Raw genomic sequence first — 23941 nt, 5'->3', positions numbered from 1 at the left:
TACACGTATATTTAAAAGGAAAGCAGACCTTAAAGGTTTTGAAAATTTGCAGCATGGATATGTGGTAGAAAATAAAAACCCATTTTCAGAGAACTCAAGAAGACTGCTGAGCAACTATTTGCTAGAGAAATTTGCATAACTAAAAAGTAGGCAAGTGCTGATAGCCAAGACAATGGGGAAGAAAGGCCTGGAAGGCATTTCAGAGATCTAAAAGGCAGCCACTCCAGTTATAAGTCCTGAGGCCTAAGAGGACAGAATGGTTTCCTGGGCCAGGCCCAGGGCCCCAGCTGCCCTGTCCAAACTCAGACACTGTTCCCCCCGACCTGCACGCAGCATCCTGGCCAGTCTAGCTCCAGCTGTGGCTCAGAGCGGCCCAATTTACAGCTTGGACCACCGCTCCAGTGGGTACAAGCCATAAGTCTTGGCAGCCTCCACATGGTGATTAGCCTGCAGGTGCACAAAGTGCAAGAGCTGAGGCTTGGGATCCTCAATCTAGATTTTAGAGGATGTATGGAAAAGCCTGGGTTTTCAGGCAGAAGCGTGCTCCAGAGGCAGAACCCTCACAGAGAACTTCTCCTAGGGCATGCAGAGGGAAAATGTGGGCTTTGATCCCCCACATGTAGTCCCCACTGGGGCACTGCCTAGTGGACCTGTAAGAAGAGGGCCACTGTCCTCCAGACATGGTAGATCCGCTGACAGCTTGACCCTTGTATCTGGAAATGAAACAGACACTCAGCACCAGCCCATAAGAGCAGCTTTGGACGCTGAACCCTGCAAAGCCACAGAGTTGGAGTCTGCCCAAGGCCTTGGGAGCCCACCACTCCCACCAGTTTACCCTGGATGTAGGACATGGAGTCAAAGGAGGTTATTTTGGAGCTTTAAGATTTAATGAATGTCCTGCTGGGTTTCAGACTTGCATGAGACCTTTCTTTTGACCAATTTCACCCTTTTGGAATGGGAATGTTTACTCAATCCCTATAATCCTGTTGTATCTTGGAAGTAACTAATTTGCTTTTGATTTTACAGGCTCATAGGTAGAAGAAACTTACCTTGTCTCAGATGAGACTCCAGACTTTTAAATTATTTCTGAAATAAGTAAAGACCTTGGGGGACTGTTTGGAAGACATGATTGTATGTTTAAATGTGAGGAGGACATATGAGATTTGGGAGGGGCCAGGATGGAATAGTATGGTTTGGATGTATGTTCTTGCCCAAATCTCACGTTGAATTACAGTCCTCAATGTTGGAGGGTGGGGCCTGGGTAGGAGTCAATTGAATCATGGGGGTGAATTTCTCATGAATGGTGTAACAGTATCCTGTTAGTGCTGTTGTCATTATAGTGGGTGAATTCTTGTGAGCTCCAGTTGGTTAAAAGTGTGTGGTACCCTCCCTCTCACCTCTGCCCTGGCCATGTGACACGACTGCTCCTTCTTTGCATTTTGCCGTGATGGTACATTTCCTGAGGCCTCCGCAGAAACAGAGCAGATGCCAGCATTATGTCTCAGGGACAACCTTCAGAAGTGTGAGCCATTTAAATCTCTTTTCTTCATAAATTACCCAGTATCAGATATTTCTTTATAGCATTGTGAGACTGGCCTAATACATGACCCCAGGCCCTGGCTCGCATATAGGATCTTGCAAACCCACTTTGGGCCAAGGAAAAATTGCTACCCTGAAGTGAAAAACACAAGGTTCATTGGATTTTCCACCTGCCATTTGTAGAGTCCTTGGGCCTTGAGTGAATGTAAGTGATAGCCAGGCAGTGGTCAATGTGGGCCTTGGTCAAGACCCAGTGTTGTGCTGGCTTCAGGAGTGACCCAACACAGTCCTAGTCATTGTAGCTGCAGGGATGCTTGTGTCATCCCTCCTTTAACTACAGGCAGCTCATCACAGAGAAAGACAGAGACTCTGTTTCTTGAGGGAAAGCAAAGAGAACAAGATTATCTACCAGGTAATACAGGAGATTTTCCTGAGTCTTCTCAAAGTTCACCAAGGCAGTACATTTAAGAGTCTGCAAGAGTCACAGCATTACTGGGCTTGGGGTGCATGCTAGTGCATATATGGCTGCAGTGACCAAAGGAATAAATCACACCCAAGAACCTTCAAATACCTGGAAAGCCCTCTGAGAAGTATGGATACAAACAAGCTCATACTGCAAAGACTACAGTAAATACTAAAGTCTTCAATGCCCAGACATTGATGAACATCCACAAGCATCAAGACTATCCAAGAAAACATGACCTCACCAACTGGACTAAATAAGGCACCATTGACCAATCTTGGAGAGACAGATATGTGAGCTTTCAGACAGAGAATTTCAAATGGCTGATTTGAGGATGCTCAATAAAATCCAAGATAGTACAGAGAAGGAATTCAGAATCCTACACATAAATTTGACAAAGAGATTGAAATAAAAAGAATCGAACAAAAATTCTGGACTTGAAAGATTTAATTGACATACTGAAGAATGCGTCAGAGACATGTAACAGAAGAATTGATCAAGCAGAAGAACGAATTAGCTTGAAGACAAGCTATTTGAAAATACCATCAGAGGAGACAAAAAAAGTTTTAAAAGGTTTATTGAATAGGGTAATAACACAGAGCTTCCCCCAGCTAGAGAGAGACATTAAAATTCAAGTACAAGAAGATAATAGAACACCAAGGAGATATAATCTAAATAAGACTACCTCAAGGCATTTAAAAATCAAACTTCCAAAGGTCAAGGATAAAGAAAAGATCTTAAAAGCAGTAATCACACACACACACACACACACACACACACACACACACACAAAATCACACATAAAGAGTTCCAATATGTCTGGCAGCACAATTTTCAGTGGAAAACTTCCAGGCCAGGAGAGTGGCATGACATATTTAAAGTGCTGAAGGAAAAATCTTTTACTCTAGAATAGTATATCCATGAAAATGCCCTTAAAACATGAAGGAGAAATAAAGACTTTGCAAGACAAAAAAAAAAAAAAAAAAAAGCTGACAGATTTCATCATACACCAAAACTTTTCTACAAGAAATGGTAAAGGGAGTTCTTCAATCTTGAAGAAAAGGGTGTTAATGAGCAATAAGTAATCATCTGAAGTAACAAAACTCACTGGCAGTAGTAAGGTTTGTTACTATTCTGTTACAAACAGAATATTATAACACTGTGATTATGATGCCTCAACTACCCATATATTGAGTAAAAAGACTAAAAGACAAACCTATCAAAAATAACTGCAACAACTTTTCAAGATATAGACATCATAATAAGATAGAAACCAAAAGAGTGGGGGGATGAAGTTATAGTGTAGCATTTTTTTTTAGTTTTCTCTTTGCTTGCTTGTTTATGCAACCAGTGTTAAGTTGTCATGAGTTTCAAGTAATGGATTATAAGTTGTTCTTTACAAACCTCATGGTAACCACAAATCAAATAATGTACTCAGGTACACAAATAAGCAAGAATGTATAACATATGACCAGAGAAAATTACTTTCACTAATAGTAAGACAGGAAGGAAAGAGAATGAAGAGAAGGCCACAAAATAACCAGAAAGCAAATAGCAAAATAGCAAGTGTTAAGTCTTTAACTTACCAATAATAACATGGAATGTAAATTGACTAAACTATCCAATCTAAATATGTTGAGTGACAGAATGGATGAAAGAATATATAAGACACAGTGATCTGTTACTTATAAGAAACACACTTCACCAATAAAGATAAACATAGACTGAAAATAAAGGGATGGAACAAATATTCCATGCCAATGGAAACCAAAAAAGAAAAGGATTAGCTATTCTTTTATCAGACAAAATAGGTTTCAAGACAAACACTATAAAAAAGAGACAACGCTGGTCATTGTAGAATGATAAAGGTGTCAATTCAGCAAGAGGACATAACAGTTGTAAATAAATAGGTACCCAACATTGGAGCACCCAGATATATAAATCAAATATTATTAGAGAGACAGACCCCAAAACAATAATAGCCGAAGATTTCAGTCCCCCATTTTCAGCATTGGCCGGATCATCCAGACATAAAATCAACAAAGAAACATCAGACTTATTATGCATTATAAACCAATTTGAACTAATAGATATTTACAGAACATTTTATCCAACAACTGCAGAGAGTACACATTCTTCTTCTCAGCACATGGATAGTTTTCAAGGACAAGCCATATGTTAGGCTGCAAAGCAAGTCTTAGAAAATTCAAAAATGAAAATAACATAAGTTAGCTTTTCTGATCACAATTGAATATATTAAGATATCAGTAGGAAGAATTTCGGAAACTGTACAAACACATGGAAATTAAACAATATGCTCTTGAATGATCAGTGGGTCAAAGAAGAAATTAAGAAGGAAACTATAGAATTTCTTGAAACAAATGAAAATGGAAACACAATGTAACCAAAACCTATGGGAAGCAGTGAAAGCAGTACTATGAGGAAAGTTTATAGCTACAAATACCTACATCAAAAAAGCAGAAGAACTTTCAAATAACTGAATGATACACCTTAAGGAGCTAGAAAAGCAAGAGCAAACCAAACCCAAAATTAGTATGAGAAAATAAATACTACAATAAGGAACAGAGATGAAATACATTCAAGTACAACAAAATGATACAAAAGATCAACAAAACAAAAAAGATGGGTTTTTTTGAAAGGGTAAACAAAAATGACAACTCTTAAGCTTGACTAAGAAAGAATGAGATCCTGTCAGTTACAAAGTAGATGGAACTGGAGGACATTATGTTGGTTAAAATAAGCCAGGCACAGAAAAAAACAAACTTTACATGTTTTCACTTACTTGTGAGAGCTTAAAAAAAAAAAAATTAAAACAACTGAACTCATGGAGACAGAGACTAGAATGATGGTTACCAGAGCATGGGAATGCTAGTGGGTCTAGGGGAGTGGGGATCATTAATGGGTACAAAAAATATAGTTAGATGGAATGAATGTGATCTAGTATTTGATAGCACAGCAGGATGACTACTGTCAAGTATAATTTGTTGTACATTTTTAAATAACAAAGTATAATTGGAATGTTTGTCACATAAAGAAATGATAAATGCTTGAGGTGATGGATACCCTATTAACCTTAATGTCATATTATGCCTGTATGAATGTATCTCTTGTATCCCATAAATATAAACACATACTATATACCCACAAAAATAAAAAGTAAAAAAATAAGGTATTGTGGTTTATATCATTAAAGTAAACATCATGCTAAGAACAATTGTCTCAAGAGTAACAACTGTAATTTCCATTTTGGTGAAAATAATAGAATTATTAGTGACAATCTCCATATAAAATTCCACCAAATTATCTTTCTTCTATTTTTTTAATATTTATAATCAGTGCCATAAATGACTTTACAGTAGATGTAAAGTTAATCTCTAAAAAATTAATTTTGGTTCAGGCAATATTGTATGATTGTGAAGCAGGCCCTGGAGTCAAACTACCTGAGTTCCCACTTTGTCACCTTCCCTTGCTTGCCTTTTGACCCAAGTAAGCCTTTGTTTCCCCACCTGTAAATTGGGGCTAATATCAGTTGCTGAATCAATAGGATTGATTATGATAATACCTCTTTTTAAATACCACATAATTATTTGGTATTGAAAAATTATATTTAAAAGTCCCAAATTCTACAAGATCAAAATTACTCTTTAGTAAATCTTTGCTTTTATTTGTAATTTCTGCGGGTACATAATAGACCTTTTAGGACTTGTGAGAATCATCTATAAATAAGTAAGGACATGTTTGTGCATCCTGATCCTTTGTCTCCATGTTACCGCTGTGCATCTGGTTCATGTTAACCCTGACATTGACATGTCATGTTGCCTGGACACAGCTTTCCAAATATTTGCCCCTATGAGGACTCAAGGGCTAAAGTAAAAATTATGACTGTGTCCTGGAAAAAAAAAAAAATCGTTCTTAACCCTGGATGTTCATTTGATTTACCTGACGGGATAGTTTTTTAAAGAACCAATACCTGGACTCCATTCCTAGAAATTCTGATTGAATTGTTGGGGTGTGGGGTTGGGACATCATTTTGAAACGTTCTCTCAGTGATTCTAATCAATCAGCACCTTTTTATATTAAGGCATTATTTATATAAATTCCACTAATTCACCTTTCTGTGATAGTTTGAATAAAAGCCGGACTTAAACATTACCTCAATTAATAACTTTCTTTTTTTTTTGTAACCTATCTTGGATTTCTTTTCTTTTTTTCTATTATTATTATTATACTTTCTAGGGTACATGTGCACAATGTACATGTTTGATACATAGGTATACATGTGCCATGTTGGTTTGCTGCACCCATCAACTCATTTACATTAGGTATTTCTCCTCATGCTATCCCTTCCCCAGCCCCCAATACCTTTCTTAATGAAACAAAAACCGGAACAAGTTGGTTTTTAAAAATTACATATTTAAGCAGATGATAGCATTCTAGAAGCATCTAGCTGCATATAAAGAATTGTTAACCGAAAACCAAAACTATAAGAACCACTTTGCTAGAATTTTTGCGCCATCATTTTGTTATTTTTATTTTTTTAAGACAGAGTTTTGTTCTTTCGCCCAAGCTGGAGTGAAGTGGTGTGATCTCAGCTCACTACAACTTCTGTCCCTCTGGGTTCAAGCGATTCTCTTGCCTCAGTCTCCCAAGTAGCTAGGATTAAAAGGCACACACCACCACGCCCAGCTGATTTTTTTGTATTTTTAGTAGGGATGGGGTTTCTACTGGCCAGGCTGGTCTTGAACTCCTGAATTCAGATGATCCAGCCACATTGGCCTCCCAAAATGCTGGGATTATAGGCCTGAGCCGCTGTGCCCAGCCTGAGCCATCATTTTGAAGAAGTAAATAAATCAATTCCAATTTTCATCAGGGCAATTTTAGTTTCTAAATAGTAGGCATTTAAAAGTAAAAACATGCATTAAAAAGTTTCTCTAATTTATACTGCTCTCTCTCCCTTAAATCAAATTATAGAGGTTTTATTTCTGGCTTAAATCGTGTAATTGTATTTTACATGTAAGACATGTTAATTGAAGATCACTGGTAGTTCTTTTCTAATCTAGACTACCATGATAATACATTACCTCCTTTCATTAGTTGTATTTTTTTAAATTGAGGATTGCATATGCCAATAACTGTGAATTCTAGGGAATTGGGCCTGAGAGCCTGTCTTCCTGAAGAGCTCACACCTCTTGGTAATTTGTAAGTTTTCATTGTAATCCTCTAGGTTTTATAAATTCTATCCATTTATGCCTTTTTAGCGCCTAGCATATGGTTATGTTTTTGTAATATATGTTTATACATTTTATAATGTATTTCCATAAAGCACAAAAAATGCTATTAGGACCATCAAATGTAGGCTGAAATTAATGAAAGCATGTACCATTTTGCATTTATAAATTTGTATCTGGAAAATGAAAATTTCAAAAAATGCCATTAATATATATTGCTAGATTCCTAAACTTAGGATATCATTCCTCATAGGCATTGGAGAACAAAATAAAGTGGAACGGATAAGGACTTGCAAATAAGGATTCATGAATATTGGCAATCTAATTATCTGTTGGTTTATAGCTGTGGTGTCCAATATTGCAGCCGCTAGCTATGTGTAGCTAAATTAAAATTATTATAATTAAATATAGTTAAAAAATCAGTTTCTCAGCCTTACTAGCCATACATATTTCAAGTGCTTGTTATTCCCACCTGACTAGTGTCCATTATATATATACATACATATATATACACACATATATATATATGTGTGTGTATAATGCACACATAGAATATTTACATCATTTTAGTAAGTTCTGCTGGGCATCACTGGTTAAAGAACAATTACCTTCCTACATTTTTTTTTGTTTTTTTTTTTGAGACAGAGTCTTGCTCTGTCACCCAGGCTGGAGCGCAATGGCATGAACTCAGCTCACTGCAACTTCCGCCTCCCCCGGGTTTAAGCAGTTCTCCTGCCTCAGCCTCCTGAGTAGCTGGGATTACAGGTGTGTGCTACCACTCCCGGCTAATTTTTGTATTTTTAGTACAGACTGGGTTTCACCATGTTGGCCAGGCTGGTTTCGAACTTCTGATCTCGTGATCCGCCTGCCTCAGCTTCCCAAAGTGCTGGGATTACAGGTGTGAGCCATCACACCCGGCAGCCTTCCTACATTGTAACAGAGTTTCCGTAAAGCAAAGTTGGCATTCCCATTGAATTCCTTTGTGTTCATACAGATACGTTTTCATGTCAGGGGTTGGGATGACAGTTCTCTAGTAAAATAATTTGAAAAATACTATTCCTTAGAATGCCATTTACTGCAAATGACAAAAAGGCCAACTCAAAGTGACTTATACTATTCCTCCTTAAAATGTGATTGACGGATCAGAAGCATTGATGTCCACTGGGTGCTTGTTAGAAATGCAGAATTTCAGGCCCCAACCCAGACCTACTGACTTAGAATGCATAGTTTGACACTCTCCAGGTAATTCATACATACATTAAAGTTTGAGAAACACTGGGTGAAACCATGACGATGTCCGTTATATAACAATACATCCAAAAATGGCATTGACTCTAGAGATTATTATGTCTGTAATCTATGTTGCCAAAGTTCCAAGTTATTACAGTTTACCTGTTTTGCTAGCCCTTCTCTACTCTCAGATGATCTGAATGATTGGAAGTTTATTGTAGCAGTTCCTAGTATCATGTCCTGATACGCTTTTGCCTATACCTACTGTCAGTATCATCTCCTGCCCTACGCTACTTTATTCTAATTCCACTATGTCGGCTCTCTATTGCCAGTCATATATGTACACTCCATTCACCTTCTGCTTTTACTTTCCTTTCTAAATGACCACTTGAAGAACATAAAATGAAACCTGGAAAAATGCGAACTTTTTTTTCCTATCTGTGGATGGTAGACTTTTATTTTGTGAATTTGACAATTTTTGCAAATGTATTTACATCTCTAGAATGTTAGCTGGAAGTATGAAACTCCTTTCTCATTTTCATCATGTTTTAAATTGAACTATATGAAGTCATTTTCATCAAGCAAATTCAAATATCAGCAATTTCATATCTAATACAATATTTTGTCCATGAAAAAATAACATAGTGCAAAGGTAAGAGCACAGTCTTGTATCACACAGGGTTTGTGATTTCTGTACTGGCTTCACATGCCACTGTGCCAGTTGCTTAACCTACCACTGTCCTCAGAAATAACAATGGTTAGGTGCGGTGGCTCATGCCTGTAATCCCAGGACTTTGGGAGGTCGAGGCAGGAGGATAGCTTTAGTCCAGGAGTTCAAGACCAGCCTGGGCAACATAGGGATACCACATCTATACAACAGAAGTTAAAAATTAGCCAGGCAAGATGGTGTACCTGTAGTCTCAGCGACTCAGGAGGCTGAGGCCGGAGGATCATTTGGGCCTGGGAAGTCAAGGCTTCAATGAGTTATGATTGTACCACTGTACTCGAGCCTGGGTGACAGAATGAGACCCTGTCTTTAAAAAAAAAAAAAAAAAAGAATACTGGTATTATAAATATTTACCTAGGCAAGGTTATGCAAAAAAAAAAAAAAAAGTTGAATAAATGTTAGCCAATGTATTTTAAAACTAATGTTAATATTTTAACCCAAAGGTTAACCTCCCCACTCCCTGAAGTCACCCCTTTTTAAACCACCTTTGGGAAAGAGGACATTTGTGTCTTGAAGGCTCTTAGAACCTCACCTTCTGATTTCAGTGCCTCCTTCAGGTTTGCTTCTTCCTCTGGTTCAGACTTGCTGTGGACCACTCCTTGCTAGGCACCGAGAATACTCTGGCCTGTAATTCACCTGCGCTTTACTGATGTTCTCTCTTCACGGGCCTCAGTGAAGGAAGGAAGTATCCTCTTCACTACTTCTTAGTTCAATCTTTAGAGTTTTTCAAATACCAGTGCTGTGATAAAGCCCTTCCTTACTTTACAGAAGGGCATACTTGGGCATCCTGAGTCTGATGCCCTTTGATGTTTCCCTGCCAGGGTCACATTAATCTATATCTTCTGAGTTTCAGCAGTAGTAACTAATAGATCAAACACATACTATAAATAGACTAGCAATGGTTTTCAAATAAATAATATTCTTACCTGGATTATTGTTGTTCAAAGTTTGATCCATAGCCCAGCAACCTTGGTTTCACCTGGAAGCTAGTTAGAGTGGAATTCTTCGATCCAACCTCGTGAATTTAAATCAGAATCACCAGGTGGGCTGTATCCATATTTAAGCTTCAGAAGCTGTGATCAAGACCCCGTGGGCACCAAATCCAAATGCCTGTTGTAGAAACCATAGAAATAACATAAGGAAGGTGCGATGAGTTGTGTGTAAAAGAGGATAGGGAGTGATGAGGACTACAGCAAACTGGAGATCTTATGCTTTGTATGTGAAGTATAATTGATATTCATTTTTGCCCTATGGGAAGGAAGGTTCTGAGGTTAATTTCACGCTTCAGACACATGAAATCCTGCTTTTTGGAGACTCAGGTAGAACGCATTCTTAGGCAGTTGGCAGTCACACTTCTCTCTGTAAGTGGAGGTGAAGTCAGGAAGAGAATGTAAAAGTCTCACGTCAAAATAATTCATAGTAATTTCCTGGGGGTTGGCAGCTGTCCTCCTATTAATGTTAATATCTTGGTCTCTGCAGAATTTGAGTGAATTGTGTATGTAGAATAAAGTTATCTAGAGCAGTAATTTTCAAGTGTGAGGATGCATCAGTCACCTGGAAGTCCTGTTAAAATACAGATTTGTAGACCACAATCCCAGAGTTTCTGATTCAGTAAGTGTGGGTCTCAATCTGAGAATTTGCACTTCTAGCAAGTTTCTAGGGGATGGGCTGATGCTGTTGGTCCAGTAACCACGCTTTCAGAACCACTAATCAAAAGAGAAAAAGCAGGGCTCTATTTGGCTGGGAGACACTGATGTGACTGTGCCAGTCATTAAAATATTGAGCCATCCAGTTTACACACTGAGCACTCCCATACACTACCTGCCACCCAGCCATTCTGGTCCCTACCCCAAAAATCCCCAACCAGATGTTTCTGTATCTCACCTATAAAGACAAAACACCTGGCTGGGTTCGGGGACTCGTGCCTGTAATTCCAGCACTTTTGGGAGGCCAAGGTGGTGGGATTGCTTGAGCTAAAGAGTTGAAGACCAGCCTGGGCAACATAATGAGACCTTGTCTCTATTAAGAAAAAAAAAAAAAAAAGGTAAAACACTCATGTGTACATCTCTTCTTATTGGTCAATCTCAGTGCAAGTTTGTAAAATGAAATCACAAACATGAATACTGGAGGTTCATATTTCAGATTTGGGGCAGAGCTCAAGAAATCTCTGAGAACCCACAGGTTAAGGTAGGCAATGATACTGTACAACCACCCTGCACCTTGTGCAATCAAGCTGCACTGGATTTCCTGTTCCTCTGTGATGTGACAGGGCCTTTCACAGGTCTGTCTTTCTGTCTGGAAAGAGTTTATACCTTCCTTTTCAGTACTTCTGACTTCTGTGTTCAGAATTGTTCAGATATCAGTACTGCGCTAAAGTCCTTCCTTTACAGACTCAACTCAATTGCTCTCATTTCATGGTATGATCACATTATAACCAACTAATGGCCTGATGAGCTATATGTATTATCTGTGGCCCTCACCCGCCATCCATGTAAACTCCAAGATAGTAAGGGGCTGTGTGGGTCTTCCTTGCCTCTCCATCCATAGTATCCAGGTACTCAATAATTGTATACTTTGTAAATTAATGAATGAATTTTTCAAGTCTCAACTCTTAGGCTGTGTGTTCTGTGAGGACACTGTTCCCAATGACTGCAGGTCAATTTGTATCCTCTCCTTACACCCTCAGGAATGTATATAAATCTAATTATAATGGTTTTCTTATATTCTAATTATTATTGTATTTATGTTTCTAATAGTCTCTAAGCTACCTGAAATTGAAGATAGGTATTTTATTTTGTCCATTCCTAACAAATATGAGTTTTTCTGCATAGACATGAAACTCAGTAAATATTTGTTGAAGGAAATGTCTGTCCAAAAGCGAAAAGTAAATGTTGTTTTCAAATACTAGCAACTTTCAGTTTTTGCTTCCACTTAAATGGATGTCTCATCTCTGTTGTTTCTCATAAAAATAAAATGTCTACTTTTTATGTTTGATAAATGAAAATGTATTCTCATAACTTCTGATTGCAATGTTCCTCATGGTAAATGTGTCTCTAAATGTTAAAAGTCAATAAATAGTGCAATTTAAATTATTGTATTGTAAACACTCTCTTTTTTTTTTTTTTTTTTTTTTTTTTTTTTTTTTGAGACGGAGTCTCGCTCTGTCGCCCAGGCTGGAGTGCAGTGGCCGGATCTCAGCTCACTGCAAGCTCCGCCTCCTGGGTTCACTCCATTCTCCTGCCTCAGCCTCCCGAGTAGCTGGGACTACAGGCGCCCGCCACCTCGCCCGGCTAGTTTTTTGTAGTTTTAGTAGAGACGGGGTTTCACTGTGTTCACCAGGATGGTCTCGATCTCCTGACCTCGTGATCCGCCCGTCTCGGCCTCCCAAAGTGCTGGGATTACAGGCTTGAGCCACCGCGCCCGGCAACACTCTCAAAAGGAATATTACATGCATATTGGAATAAAGCTCCAGTAACAACCCCAATACTTCTGGCCAGCTATGGAGCCATTATCTTTTATATTTTATTTTACTGGTTTACTTCCCGTTTCCCTGTAATTTTATATGAAGAGTGTGAGTGGTATGTAACATTACATGTTCCATGTTGAGGTTTGAATAGACTGGCATTAGTGTATGAGGATAAAGATGCTGATGGAATTTTGTATCCTTCTGTTTAGTTTTAAATACACTTATTCTAATTTAAGTATTTTGATAGTTATTCTGTTTAGCAATTTCATTTCACTTTTCTCCTTCTTGCTCTGTTCAAAGAGGATGAAGTCTAGATTCTCCATTACCCACGTTTGTCTCTGCCTTTGGTTGCTAAAGTACTTCAGCCAATGGGAAGCACTGGCAAGAGGGTGAAAGCAGAGATTGTGGTACTTTGTTCTTCCTCTTCTATTTCTTACTGTGGAGTGGCAGGAATTGTGTTCCTCTTGAACTACGGCTACTGTTGGACAGCTCTTGTTCCATGTCTCTAACTCTTACTGAGCTTCAGTGACAGCGCTCTTCCTTTTTTCTTCCAGTTCCAGGGTTGCTAGGTCAGTTTGCTTTGTTGTTAGGTCCTGGCTCCTTCACTATCATTTATTATTTTCCCCCCAACCCTTTACATAAATGTGTAAGTAGTCTACTGAGCTAAACATATTTGAGTGTGTTCTCTTTCCTGCCAATAGTATGCAGCGTCCACACACACACTCAACAGACCCAACTTTTATATTTTATTTTAAATGCTACCAATTTCTAAACATTGTTTTTCAAACCTTACTTTAAATTGACAGATAAAATTGTATGTATTTATCATGTACAACATGATGCTTTTGAGTAAATATATATTGTGGAATGGTTGAATCTAGCTAATTAACATGTGCTTTACCTTACATATTTATCATTTTTGTGGTGAGAATATTTAACATCCTCTCTTTACATTTTTCAAGAGTATATTTGCATTAGCTGTAGTCACCATGTTGTAAAATAGATTACTTGAATATTTTAACTGTAACTGTATATCCCTTGAAAAACATCTCCACACCTCCCCCTTCCTCGTAACCACCTCAGCCTCTGGTAACCACTATTCATTGTCTACTTCTGTGGGATCAGCTGTTTTAGATTCCACATATAAGTGAGATTAGGCAGTACTTGTCTTTCTGTACTGGCTTATTTCACTTAACAATATTCTGCAGGTTCATGCATGTTGTTGTAAATGACAGTATTTTATTCTTTTTTATGGCTGAGTAGCATTCCATTGTATATATGTATACCACATTTTCTTTATCCATTCATATATTGGTGGATATTTGCGTTGATTCTATATCTTGGCTATGAATAGTTCTGCAATAAAAATGGTAGTGCAGATATGTCTTTGACATACTGATTTAATTTCCTTTTTATATATAATTCATAGTGGGATTTTGTATCACATAGTAGTTTTGTTATTCATATTTCAAGGAACCTTCATACTGTTTTCCATAATGCCTATACTGATTGCCATTCCCATTTACAATGTGTAAAGGTTTTCGTTTTTTCTTAATTTGTAATTTTTAACTTTTGCAGGTACGTAATAGGTGCCTTTTTTTCTAAATCGTTATCAACATTTATCTTTTTTCTTTTGGATAGTAGCCATGCTAATGAAAGTGAGGTGATATCTCTCTTTTTGTTTCTTTTGGCAAGGATATCATTAATTATTATTATATTTTAACTTTTAAGTGCAAGGGTACATGTGCAGGTTTGTTAAATGGGTAAAGTTGTGTCATGGAAGTTTATTGTACAGATGATTTCATCACCAGGTATAAACCTAGTACCCATTAGTTATTTTTCCTAATCCTTTCTCTCCTGCCACCCTCCAAACTCCAATAGGCCCCATGTGTGTCGTTCTTCTGCATGTGCCCATGTGTTCTCATCAGTTAGCTCCCACTTACAAGTGAGAACATGGAATATTTGGTTTTCTTTTTCTGCATTATTTTGCTAAGGATAATGGCCTCCAGCTTCATCTATGTTCCTGCAAAGAACATAATCTTATTCTTTTTTATGGCTGCATAGTATTCCACAATATGTATTTACCATATTTATCCAGTTTACCATTGATGAGCATTTAGGTTGATTCTCTTTGCGATTATGAATAGTGCTGCCATGAACATATGTGTGCATGTGTCCTTTTGGTAGAATGTTTTATATTCCTTTAAGTATATACCCAACAATAGGATTGCTGGGTCAAATGGTACTTCTGTTTTTAGGTTTTTGTGGAATCACCACACTATTTTCGACAGTAGTTGAACTAATTTACACTCCCACCAACAGTGTGTAAGTGTTGCCTTTTCTTTGCAAGTAAAGTGATACCTCATTGTGGTTTTAATTTGCATTTTCCAGATGATTAGTGATGTTGAACATTTTTTCATATACGTGTTATCCATTTGTCCTTTTTATGATAAATGTCTATTTTAGTCTTTTGCCTATTTTTGATCAGGTTGTTTTCTTGCTATGGAGTTGTTTGAATTTCTTACATATTTCTGATATGAACCACCATCAGATATATAGTTTGCAAATATTTTTCTCATTCTATTGGTTATCTCTTTACTCTGTTAATTTTCAATTTTATCTTTTTTTCTGTGCAGAGATTTTTAGTTTGGTGTAAGTCCTCAGTCTATTTTTGCTTTTGTTGCTTGTGCTTTTAAAGTCATATTCAAAAGTTATTGCCCAAATAATTGTGATGAAGCTTGTCCTCTATGTTTTCTACTAATAGGTTGATAGTTTTGAGTCTCACATTTAAGTTTTTAATCCATTTCAAATTGGTTTTTGTATGTGGCAAGGGATAAGGGTCTAATTTCATTCTTCTGCTTGTAGATTCTTACTTTTCCCAGTAGCATTTGCTGAAGAGGGTGTCCTGTCCTCATAGTGTGTTCTTGACACCCATGTCAAAAATCAGTTGAATGCAAATGCATGGATTTATTCCTGGGTTCTGTTACTATGTTCCATTAATTTGTTTTTATGCTAATACAATGCTGTCTTGGTTACTATGACAGAATTTCTTCTAGTTGCAGACATTGACCTTAGTGGGAAATCAAAGACATCCTTCCAGAGAACCATATTATTAGTGGTTCCATATCGATCGAGTATCTTCTGTTTTTTTTTTTTTTAATTGGTTAACACTATTGTATATGGGGATACTAAGAGACTCCTGGCCATTCACCTTAGTGGGAAATCAAAAACATCCTTCCAAAGAACCATATTATTAGTGGTTCCATATCGATCGAGTATCTTCTGTTTTTTTTTTTAATTTTTATTTATTTATTTTTTTATTGGTTAACATTATTGTATATGGGGATACTAAGAGACTCCTGGCAAATGCCTGTAATTTTCTGATGTAGTCCTACTTGCCCTGCATTGTATAGGATGAACTCAGTTGACCATTTGCGCTTAGGTTCTGTGTGGTAACCCCTTTCTCTGTGGATTCAGCAGCACGAGGAGCCAAACATGGAACAGGGGTCATCTCAGCTTCTAGTTTAAAGAAATCATTTTTGAGTTTCTTGTAACAACTTCTAATTTAAGTCAAATTCTTACTGTTGAAGAGGTAGTTCACAGATAAAGGACAGAAGTCACAAGATGGAGAGATATGGATAGATTAATATTTAGCTTGCTACAGATGAGGTAATTACATAAAGTATTTATGGGTGAGTACGCACTCGTACATCCACTTCTTTATGTCAACCCGGATGTCCTGTAAGCTACAACACCCTAGAAGCAACAAGCATACCTAGCAACAGGATCTTGGGTTCCAGTAACATTCCCCCCCCCCAAAAAAAAAACTAGAACACTGTGGAGAAACGGCTGATTCTAAAACTAAGAAAGGCAGTATAGAAAATGAACCTGAAGCATTTGGTAGTGCCAGAAAGTAAGAACATGCTCAACTCCACAGCCCTGCCCTAAACAAAAAACTTTAATGGGATATGTCAGTCGCCAACCAAGAGAGTTCCCAGTGTCCAAAGCTGAAACTATTTGAGCAAAAATCCAAAGCAGAAACTAATACTGGATTTAGCCCAAAGTATCAAATAACTATACATGAGGCCATGTTATATAAATAAGTAATTTCATAAATAAATGGAGGAATAGAGACAAATCTCCAATGCAGAAAAAACTCCAAATAACTTATGTAACTTCTCTGCCCTCACAGAAAGAGAATATAACTCCCCACTCCATGGGGACTGTGTATAGTGACTTTCTTATTAAAAAATAGTGTAAAAGGAGGGGGAAAGAGTAACTTTATAGTGGATAAATGTGACACCTGTTACTTTAGCCAAGTGGTCAAAGTTAACATTGATAAGTCATGTTGAGAGTATATATGCTTGATAAAATGTGATTAAAATGGCCCATTACCTCTGTGGTCTTTCAAAAACCCCAGTTTAATTATGAGGAAAAAAAATTCAGACAAATTCCCACTAAGAGGCATACTACAAAATACCAGCCTGGCCAGCACTTTTAAAAACTGCCAGAAAAATTCTGAGAAACTATCATAGCCAAAAGCAGATTAAGGAATCAGGACAATTAAGTGTAATATGGAATCCTTGAAGAGATACTGAAATACAAAAAAAAAAAAATAGTTTAAATCTAAGGAAATCAGAATACAATATAGACTCCAGCTAATAATAATGCACAAATATTGGTTCATTAATTGTAACAAATGTTCCATAATAACATAAGATGTTAATAAAATGGGAGAGACTGAGTGCAAGTTATATGATAACTCTTTGTATTATAATCTCATTAATTTTTTGTAAATGTAAACCAAAAAATTAAGTCTATTAAAAAACACTCTCAGCTATGTGTGCACTTTGTGTGTTTAAATGTGGTGATTAATGGAAACTTCCACTAAAGATTTTAGAATACAGTTATGTATTCAAAATAATATATTCCTAATTCAAATTATATCCCGTTTATAAGATCAATGTTCAGAATATAGTTTTGAAAAATACTTTAAACATGATATTTATAAAGACTGTTTCTCTTGAAATAACCATTAACGCTTCCCATTTACATCTCAAATTTTGGTTGAATTAATGAAAGAACCTTAATGTATTTTCATCCTCAACACAAACTTGTGTAATTAATAGGCAAAGCATTATCCCATGTCCCTGATACTGGAAATGTAACTGAGAACGTTTAAGAACCTGGTTGTAGAGCTTACCGCTGGGCTGTGAACCTAGGCCTTTGGACTTTAAATTCATTACCCAGCCCACTATTTTCTATATCTTTGTGGGGAAAAAAGCATGCTTTCATTTACCTATTTCTGTGTGTCAAATGGCGTCCAAACTTAATGCGTTAAAACAATTTATAATTGCGTCATGATTCTGAAGATCAAGAATATAAGCAGGGCTCAGCCAGGTTGTTTTTGTATTACTGGTGTTATAGCTGGGGTCACTCCTTGGGCTGCAATGAGCTGGAAGCTCACTTCCAATATAATATTTCATCCTCCAGAATCACTCCTATATGATCTCTAATGATTCAGTAGTGTAGCCTGGCCTCCTTTACAGCATGGAATCTAGGCTTCAAGAGAGGAAAAATACAAATGCTGCCAGTTCTTTTGCAGCCTACACTTGGATTTGGTGTGGTGTCAGTTATGTCACATTCTATGGTCAAAAAAAAAGTCACAAGTCCTGATCATATTCACAGGGATGGAAAATAGACCTCATCTCTTGAAGGGAAGATGGACAAAGAATTTGTGGCCATCTTTAACCACCACACGTATTAAATAATGAGAATGTAAATGAACAACTGCCAAAATATACTACTAAGTCAGTTATCAGATGCTTTGCACTTCAGTTAGCATGTTCACATTTAGTTGGTTATGTGAAACTTTTTAGAAATCAGGATTTGTGAATGATTATAGGTCTGAGAAATAAGAGTTCCAGGGACGATTGATAGTGGGCTTTCCTTACATCCTTCTCAATGTCCAGTAGATGCCCCCAAATGTGAACATTCCTTATATTATAAATTCTGTTGTTTTACATTGCGATGTTCAGTAATAAGTTGTTTTAAAAGAGGTGTAATAATAGACTTCTTTCAAATTTTCAGTTTACATAGAGTTTTAATGGATCTCCAGAATCAGAAACTGAAAGAGTTGAATGACTGGCTGACAAAAACAGAAGAAAGAACAAGGAAAATGGAGAAAGAACCCCTTGGACCTGATCTTGAAGACCTAAAACGCCAAGTACAACAACATAAGGTAGGTGTATCTTATGTTGTATGCTTTCTACTAGAAAGCAAACTTTGTGTATATTATCTATACACAATAACACAGATGACATGGTTGATGGGAGAAAATTAAAACTTAAAGTCAGCCATAGTTTAAAAATTATTTTTACCATCTTTGTTGCAATAGCTTGAATGAGTCCCCTCCAAAATTCAGGTGATTGTATTAAGAGGTGGAATATTTAAGGGTGATTAATCCATCAGGGCTTCTCCCTTATGAATAGGATCAAGGCCCTTATAAAAGAGGCTTCACACAGTGTTCTCCTGTCTCTTGACCCTCCACCATGCACCACCATGTGAAAACTCTGAAAAGGCCCTCACCAGATGCTAACACCTTGATCTTGGATTTCCCAGACTCAAGAATTGTGAAAAAATAAATTTACGTTCTTCCTAAATTACCCCAGTCTCAGTTATTTTTGTTATAGCAGCACAAAATGGATTAAGACATTTGTTGTTGTTTTTTAAAAAATATAACATAACTAGGCTTTTCGTATTTGGAAAAGAAATCAAACATATTTGTGGATGAGAACAGTACAGGATGTGTGATTTATTAAAAATTTGCTTTCCTGGAAGAAAGACTGCATAGGGATTACTTGTAATACAAATTTAAATAATAAGGCTATGATTTTTTTAATGTAATTTTACATTCAATTTATAGTAACTTGAAGCCGGCCAAGCTTGATAAATGAGGGTCTGAAGCATTGCTTTTCTATAAAATATGACATTTTAAAAATGTTAATATTTTCATCTTGTTTCTTCAGTTTACTTGTACATTTCCAGTTACGCTCCCTCGCTGCCAGAAAGCATTTATTTTTTGTTTCTGTGATTGAGACTTCTACAATAATATTTCTGATCCAAAATTATGAGGGTACTTTATTTTAATCAATGCCATAAAATATTACAATTAGCTCTGAGTTTTATTGTTGAAATAGACTCCTGCTCAATTCATGAGGATACGCACACACAGAAGATCCTTTGTAGTTGTCCCAGGATTAGGGTTGCCATATGTAGCAAACAAAAATAAAAGAAGCCTACATAAATGTAAATTTCAGATAAACAACAAATAATTTTCTCAGTGTGTGTCCCAGATTATTCATTGTTTATCTGAAATTCACATTTTGCTGAGTGTCCTTTATTTTATCTGGCAACTCTACTTATGATCTGTGGTTGTTGGATTTATGGCTTTGAAAGGGAATATCTGCTCCTTTACTTCATACCTCCTAAATCTGCCTTTTGCCTAACTTAATTATCTCTTTTTATAATATTCAGTCAGATATAGTTTTACAGTTTTCCATGCAAATAAAAGATACATTTATTTCTAAGTTCTAGAGGTTTTTTTTTTTTTTTTTTTTTTTTAGTTTAATGAGCTTCAGTTTTCAATGACAAATGGGGCCAGCTCTTACTGTACTGACCCCCAGGAGTCCTTTGGTCACAGCAGTTGAAGATCTAGCATTTAAGAAGAGCTGTAACTATGGTAATCCTCATCTGCTATGCCATCAGGAAAAAAGCATCAACTGTATTGTAGTTAGGTAGAAATTGTGACTGTGATTACTTGTCACATAGATACTAATTGAACATCTGATGAAGAAGTTAGGTACAGTGCTAGTTCTCTAATAGTACCACTTTTGCTCTGTGGCACATTTGCTTCTCTGGTTGACACTATATCTGCCCTTTCCCCTTGGCCTACACTGGAAGTTACATGCAGAGAGTGGCTATATACACCAGGGGTGTCCAACCTGTTGGCTTCCCTGGGCCACATTGGAGGAATTGTCTTGGGCCACACATAAAATACACTAACGATAGCTGGTGAACTAGAAGAAATAATTGCAAAAATATTTTAAGAAAGTTTACAAGTTTGTGTTGGGCCACATTCAAAGCCATCCTGGGTCATGGATTGGACAAGGTTGATGTACAGCAGTGGCTTCTCTCTCCCTGAGGGCATTTCTGGTGCAGAAGCATTTCAGCCAGTTTGAAGGCAGACAGGAGGTGCAATTAGTGCTGCCAGAGCTGCCCTTAGCCAATGAGTAGTAAAAGTCGATAGAGAAATCCCATAGAATCTTTGTCCCATAGTGGGACATTTCTAACATATATTCTCTACAGTCTTTCAGAGATTCCCCCGTAGAACTGAGCTCCAGATATACACAAGGTAACTTCCTGAATGTCTCCATGCTCTCATAATGCCTTAAGGGTTCACCCTCCAAATAAACCATTTGTTCCCAAGTCTTTTGCTCAAGATGTGTTTTTGGAGGAATCTAACCCAAGACAAACTTGTCCCACTAGAAGCCAGAGTTCGAGCTCCAGTTCTACCACTAACTGTATTGTCATTTTCCAACATCACTTAATGTCCCAGGTTCTCTAAATCTTTACTTTGGAAAGAAAAGTGTTGAGTCAGTTTGTTTCTAGTGTTCCTTCCAGTCATAGTTTTAATGTATCCAATACTTTTGGAACTTGAAGTATTTTAGAAAAGACCAAGATTAGGCCAAGTAACACTGAACATCAGAAGGCAGGACACTGGTGCCGGATGCCTGGAGTGTAAAGAGAAAGCCAGGAAGAAGAGCTCCAAAAGAGCAGTGGAAGGAGAATGTTAGCACAGCTAAGTATGGATAACTTAGGGCCGCTGGGAAGGAAGTTCTTAGCTTGGGATGCTGAATAGACTCTTCATTTAGGTGAGACAAGCTCTCCAGGATCTTAATATTCTGACAGGTACCTGAAATGTTTTGTGAATGAAATGGAAAATGTTTGACAAATATTGTCATAAAATTTCAATAGATGATTCATTACTTGAAAGTATGCCATTTCTAATGAGTATGAAATTGCCTTGAAGAAAAAATTTGAAACAAAAGAAGGCAACAGGATTATATGCAAGTTGGTTATGGAACATTTTACATCCAGGAATTATTTATTTAAAGGACATAAAGAGGCCAGAAGGCATTGGTTTGCTGGCTCAGAGAGTAAGGCCAACTCCTACTTTTAACTATTTGAGCACTCTTCAGAACAAAAGTCTTTTTAAATAAAATTAAGACAAAGGAAGGAAGATTTATATTCAAGTCCTGAAAATTGATAATGCTCTTTTGTTACTTGGGAACAATTTTGGTGAGAAGAAGGTGACTTAACATCAAACAATTTAGCAAAGAGTTGAATTTATTTAAAACATGAAACATGTACATTATATTGTCTTTTAACACTGAAAGGAACATACATACAGAATTAAAGGAATACTATTTTGTTAGTCTTGGCACATTTCATAAAACAAAAGAAAATAAATATTACTTCTTTGGGTAACTGAGTTCAAACTAAAGCCCTATATATATAGTCATTGAATCACTTTTCAGTTTTTCTTCCCAAGAATTGTAAATCATTGAAAGCAAGGAAATTTCTCCTTCTGACAACAAAATACATCAGTAACCTTAGAGTACCCACAAAAGCAACTCCCATCTACTGTATCACCAAACTTCTAATATTTATTTTTAGCTTTGTGTAAATAGACATTAAATCCTTGTGCCATCACCATTTTTTTCTTAAAGATGATTGCAGATGACAAAATTAAAGAAAAGATACGGATTTTATTGCTGGGAATTGATTTAAATTCTACTCAGATCAGAGGTCGCCTGTTCTCTCTCTCAAATGGAGGGCAAGATTAAAATGTTTGCAAATCTTGCAAGTACACCGTGAATATTACAGATATGCCTCTGTATATTCTGTGACAGGATCCTTTGCTATCTTCATTTCAACAGTATTTTATTATGAGGCAGGCTAGAAATTCAGACACTGTGAAATGCCAGGAAGATAAGTCACTTTTACTGAACCTGGCAATTAGGTAAGGTAAAGCAGTTGATCCTATATGGTGGTTACTATTAAATCTAGCCAAACCCTTTAGTCTGGGTAACCGAGAAAAGTTCAATTGGCTGCAACATTTGGGATAAACCATTCATTCTTAGACATTGCTTTGGGGAGAGTATTTAGAGGTTTGCTTTAGATCTGAGGCACCTAAGAGTGATTCTCTCTGGTGAGTAAACAAATCGAACCTCTCATTCCCCTGTGAAAAAATATATCACATATAATTCTAGCTGGTCATTTTTGTCTTAAGGGATAGAATTTATTAGTGATGTTGATAAAGAATGAAAGGTTTTTCCCTCGAAGGAGTGGCATGATGTTATTGAGGAGTAAAAGCCTTGAGCTTTCATTAATAGTAAAGAAGTTTGCCATTTTGGAAGACATTTTTATCAAAAGGAAAATATTTAACAGTGAAATCTTTTGTCTCCTGGCACAGTGAGACTGGGATGAAGTTTAAAGCTCAGTTTTCTTCCTAGGTTTTCCATTCTTCTGAGAGATTTAGACTTTTGTGCATAGATACATTACGTTGGTGACAGCATCAACAAAGACTTCACAAATTACTAGAATTTGCAGATGTAAATATATACTCTATATTCTGACTTCAGTGAATGTTCTATGTGAAATACTGATTAATACAAACTGAGTAGCCTCTTAGAAGCTCAGTCACCTATGCTTTCCTTGAAGGTTAGTTAAAGGCAGACATTTGGGTTGCCAAGATTGTGAAATATCCTCATCTGGTGACCTTTAAAATGATCTACATGTTCATATTACAGAGAAGGTTTAGGTATAATTCTGCCAAAGGATCTGACATTTCATTTCATTCCATTGCATTCTATTCCGTATCACTGAACAAACACTCATTATAGCACATGGGTGCTGTGAAGAATACAGAAACCAATCATTTATGAAATCTTGTAGTATACTTAATGCTGGAGGATTTAAGCCTGATCATGGAGGTTGATCATGAGTCTTATATAAAAGACTCAGGCATTTGCTAGTAGTTCTATAAGTAACAGGAAACCATTATTCGTGAGAAATTAAACTAGAAAGAGCAGCAATTTAGGAAAACTTACCTTAATATTTAAGAAGATATTTTTTGAAGATAAATGAAAGAGAAGAGAAAACAGGAGGCCAGAAAACATGTTAAGAGGATATTGCAGAAAGTG

At 36.8% G+C, this 23941-nt stretch overlaps 1 protein-coding gene across 9 annotated transcripts in view; it reads left to right on the top strand.

Moving 5' to 3' along the window:
- DMD (dystrophin) overlaps positions 1-23941 on the top strand; it is a 2157177-nt gene that overhangs the window by 585213 nt on the left and 1548023 nt on the right. For all 9 annotated transcript variants that reach the window (XM_077988314.1, XM_077988313.1, XM_028842274.2 and 6 more), the window contains one exon: positions 18765-18915. In XM_077988314.1, coding sequence (XP_077844440.1) covers positions 18765-18915 — 151 coding nt within the window. The remainder of the gene's footprint in view (positions 1-18764; positions 18916-23941) is intronic.

The sequence above is a fragment of the Macaca mulatta genome, chromosome X (genome assembly GCF_049350105.2).
Source record: "Macaca mulatta isolate MMU2019108-1 chromosome X, T2T-MMU8v2.0, whole genome shotgun sequence".
Classification (NCBI taxonomy): Eukaryota; Metazoa; Chordata; class Mammalia; order Primates; family Cercopithecidae; genus Macaca; species Macaca mulatta.
This window is presented reverse-complemented; position numbering and strand designations above follow the sequence as displayed.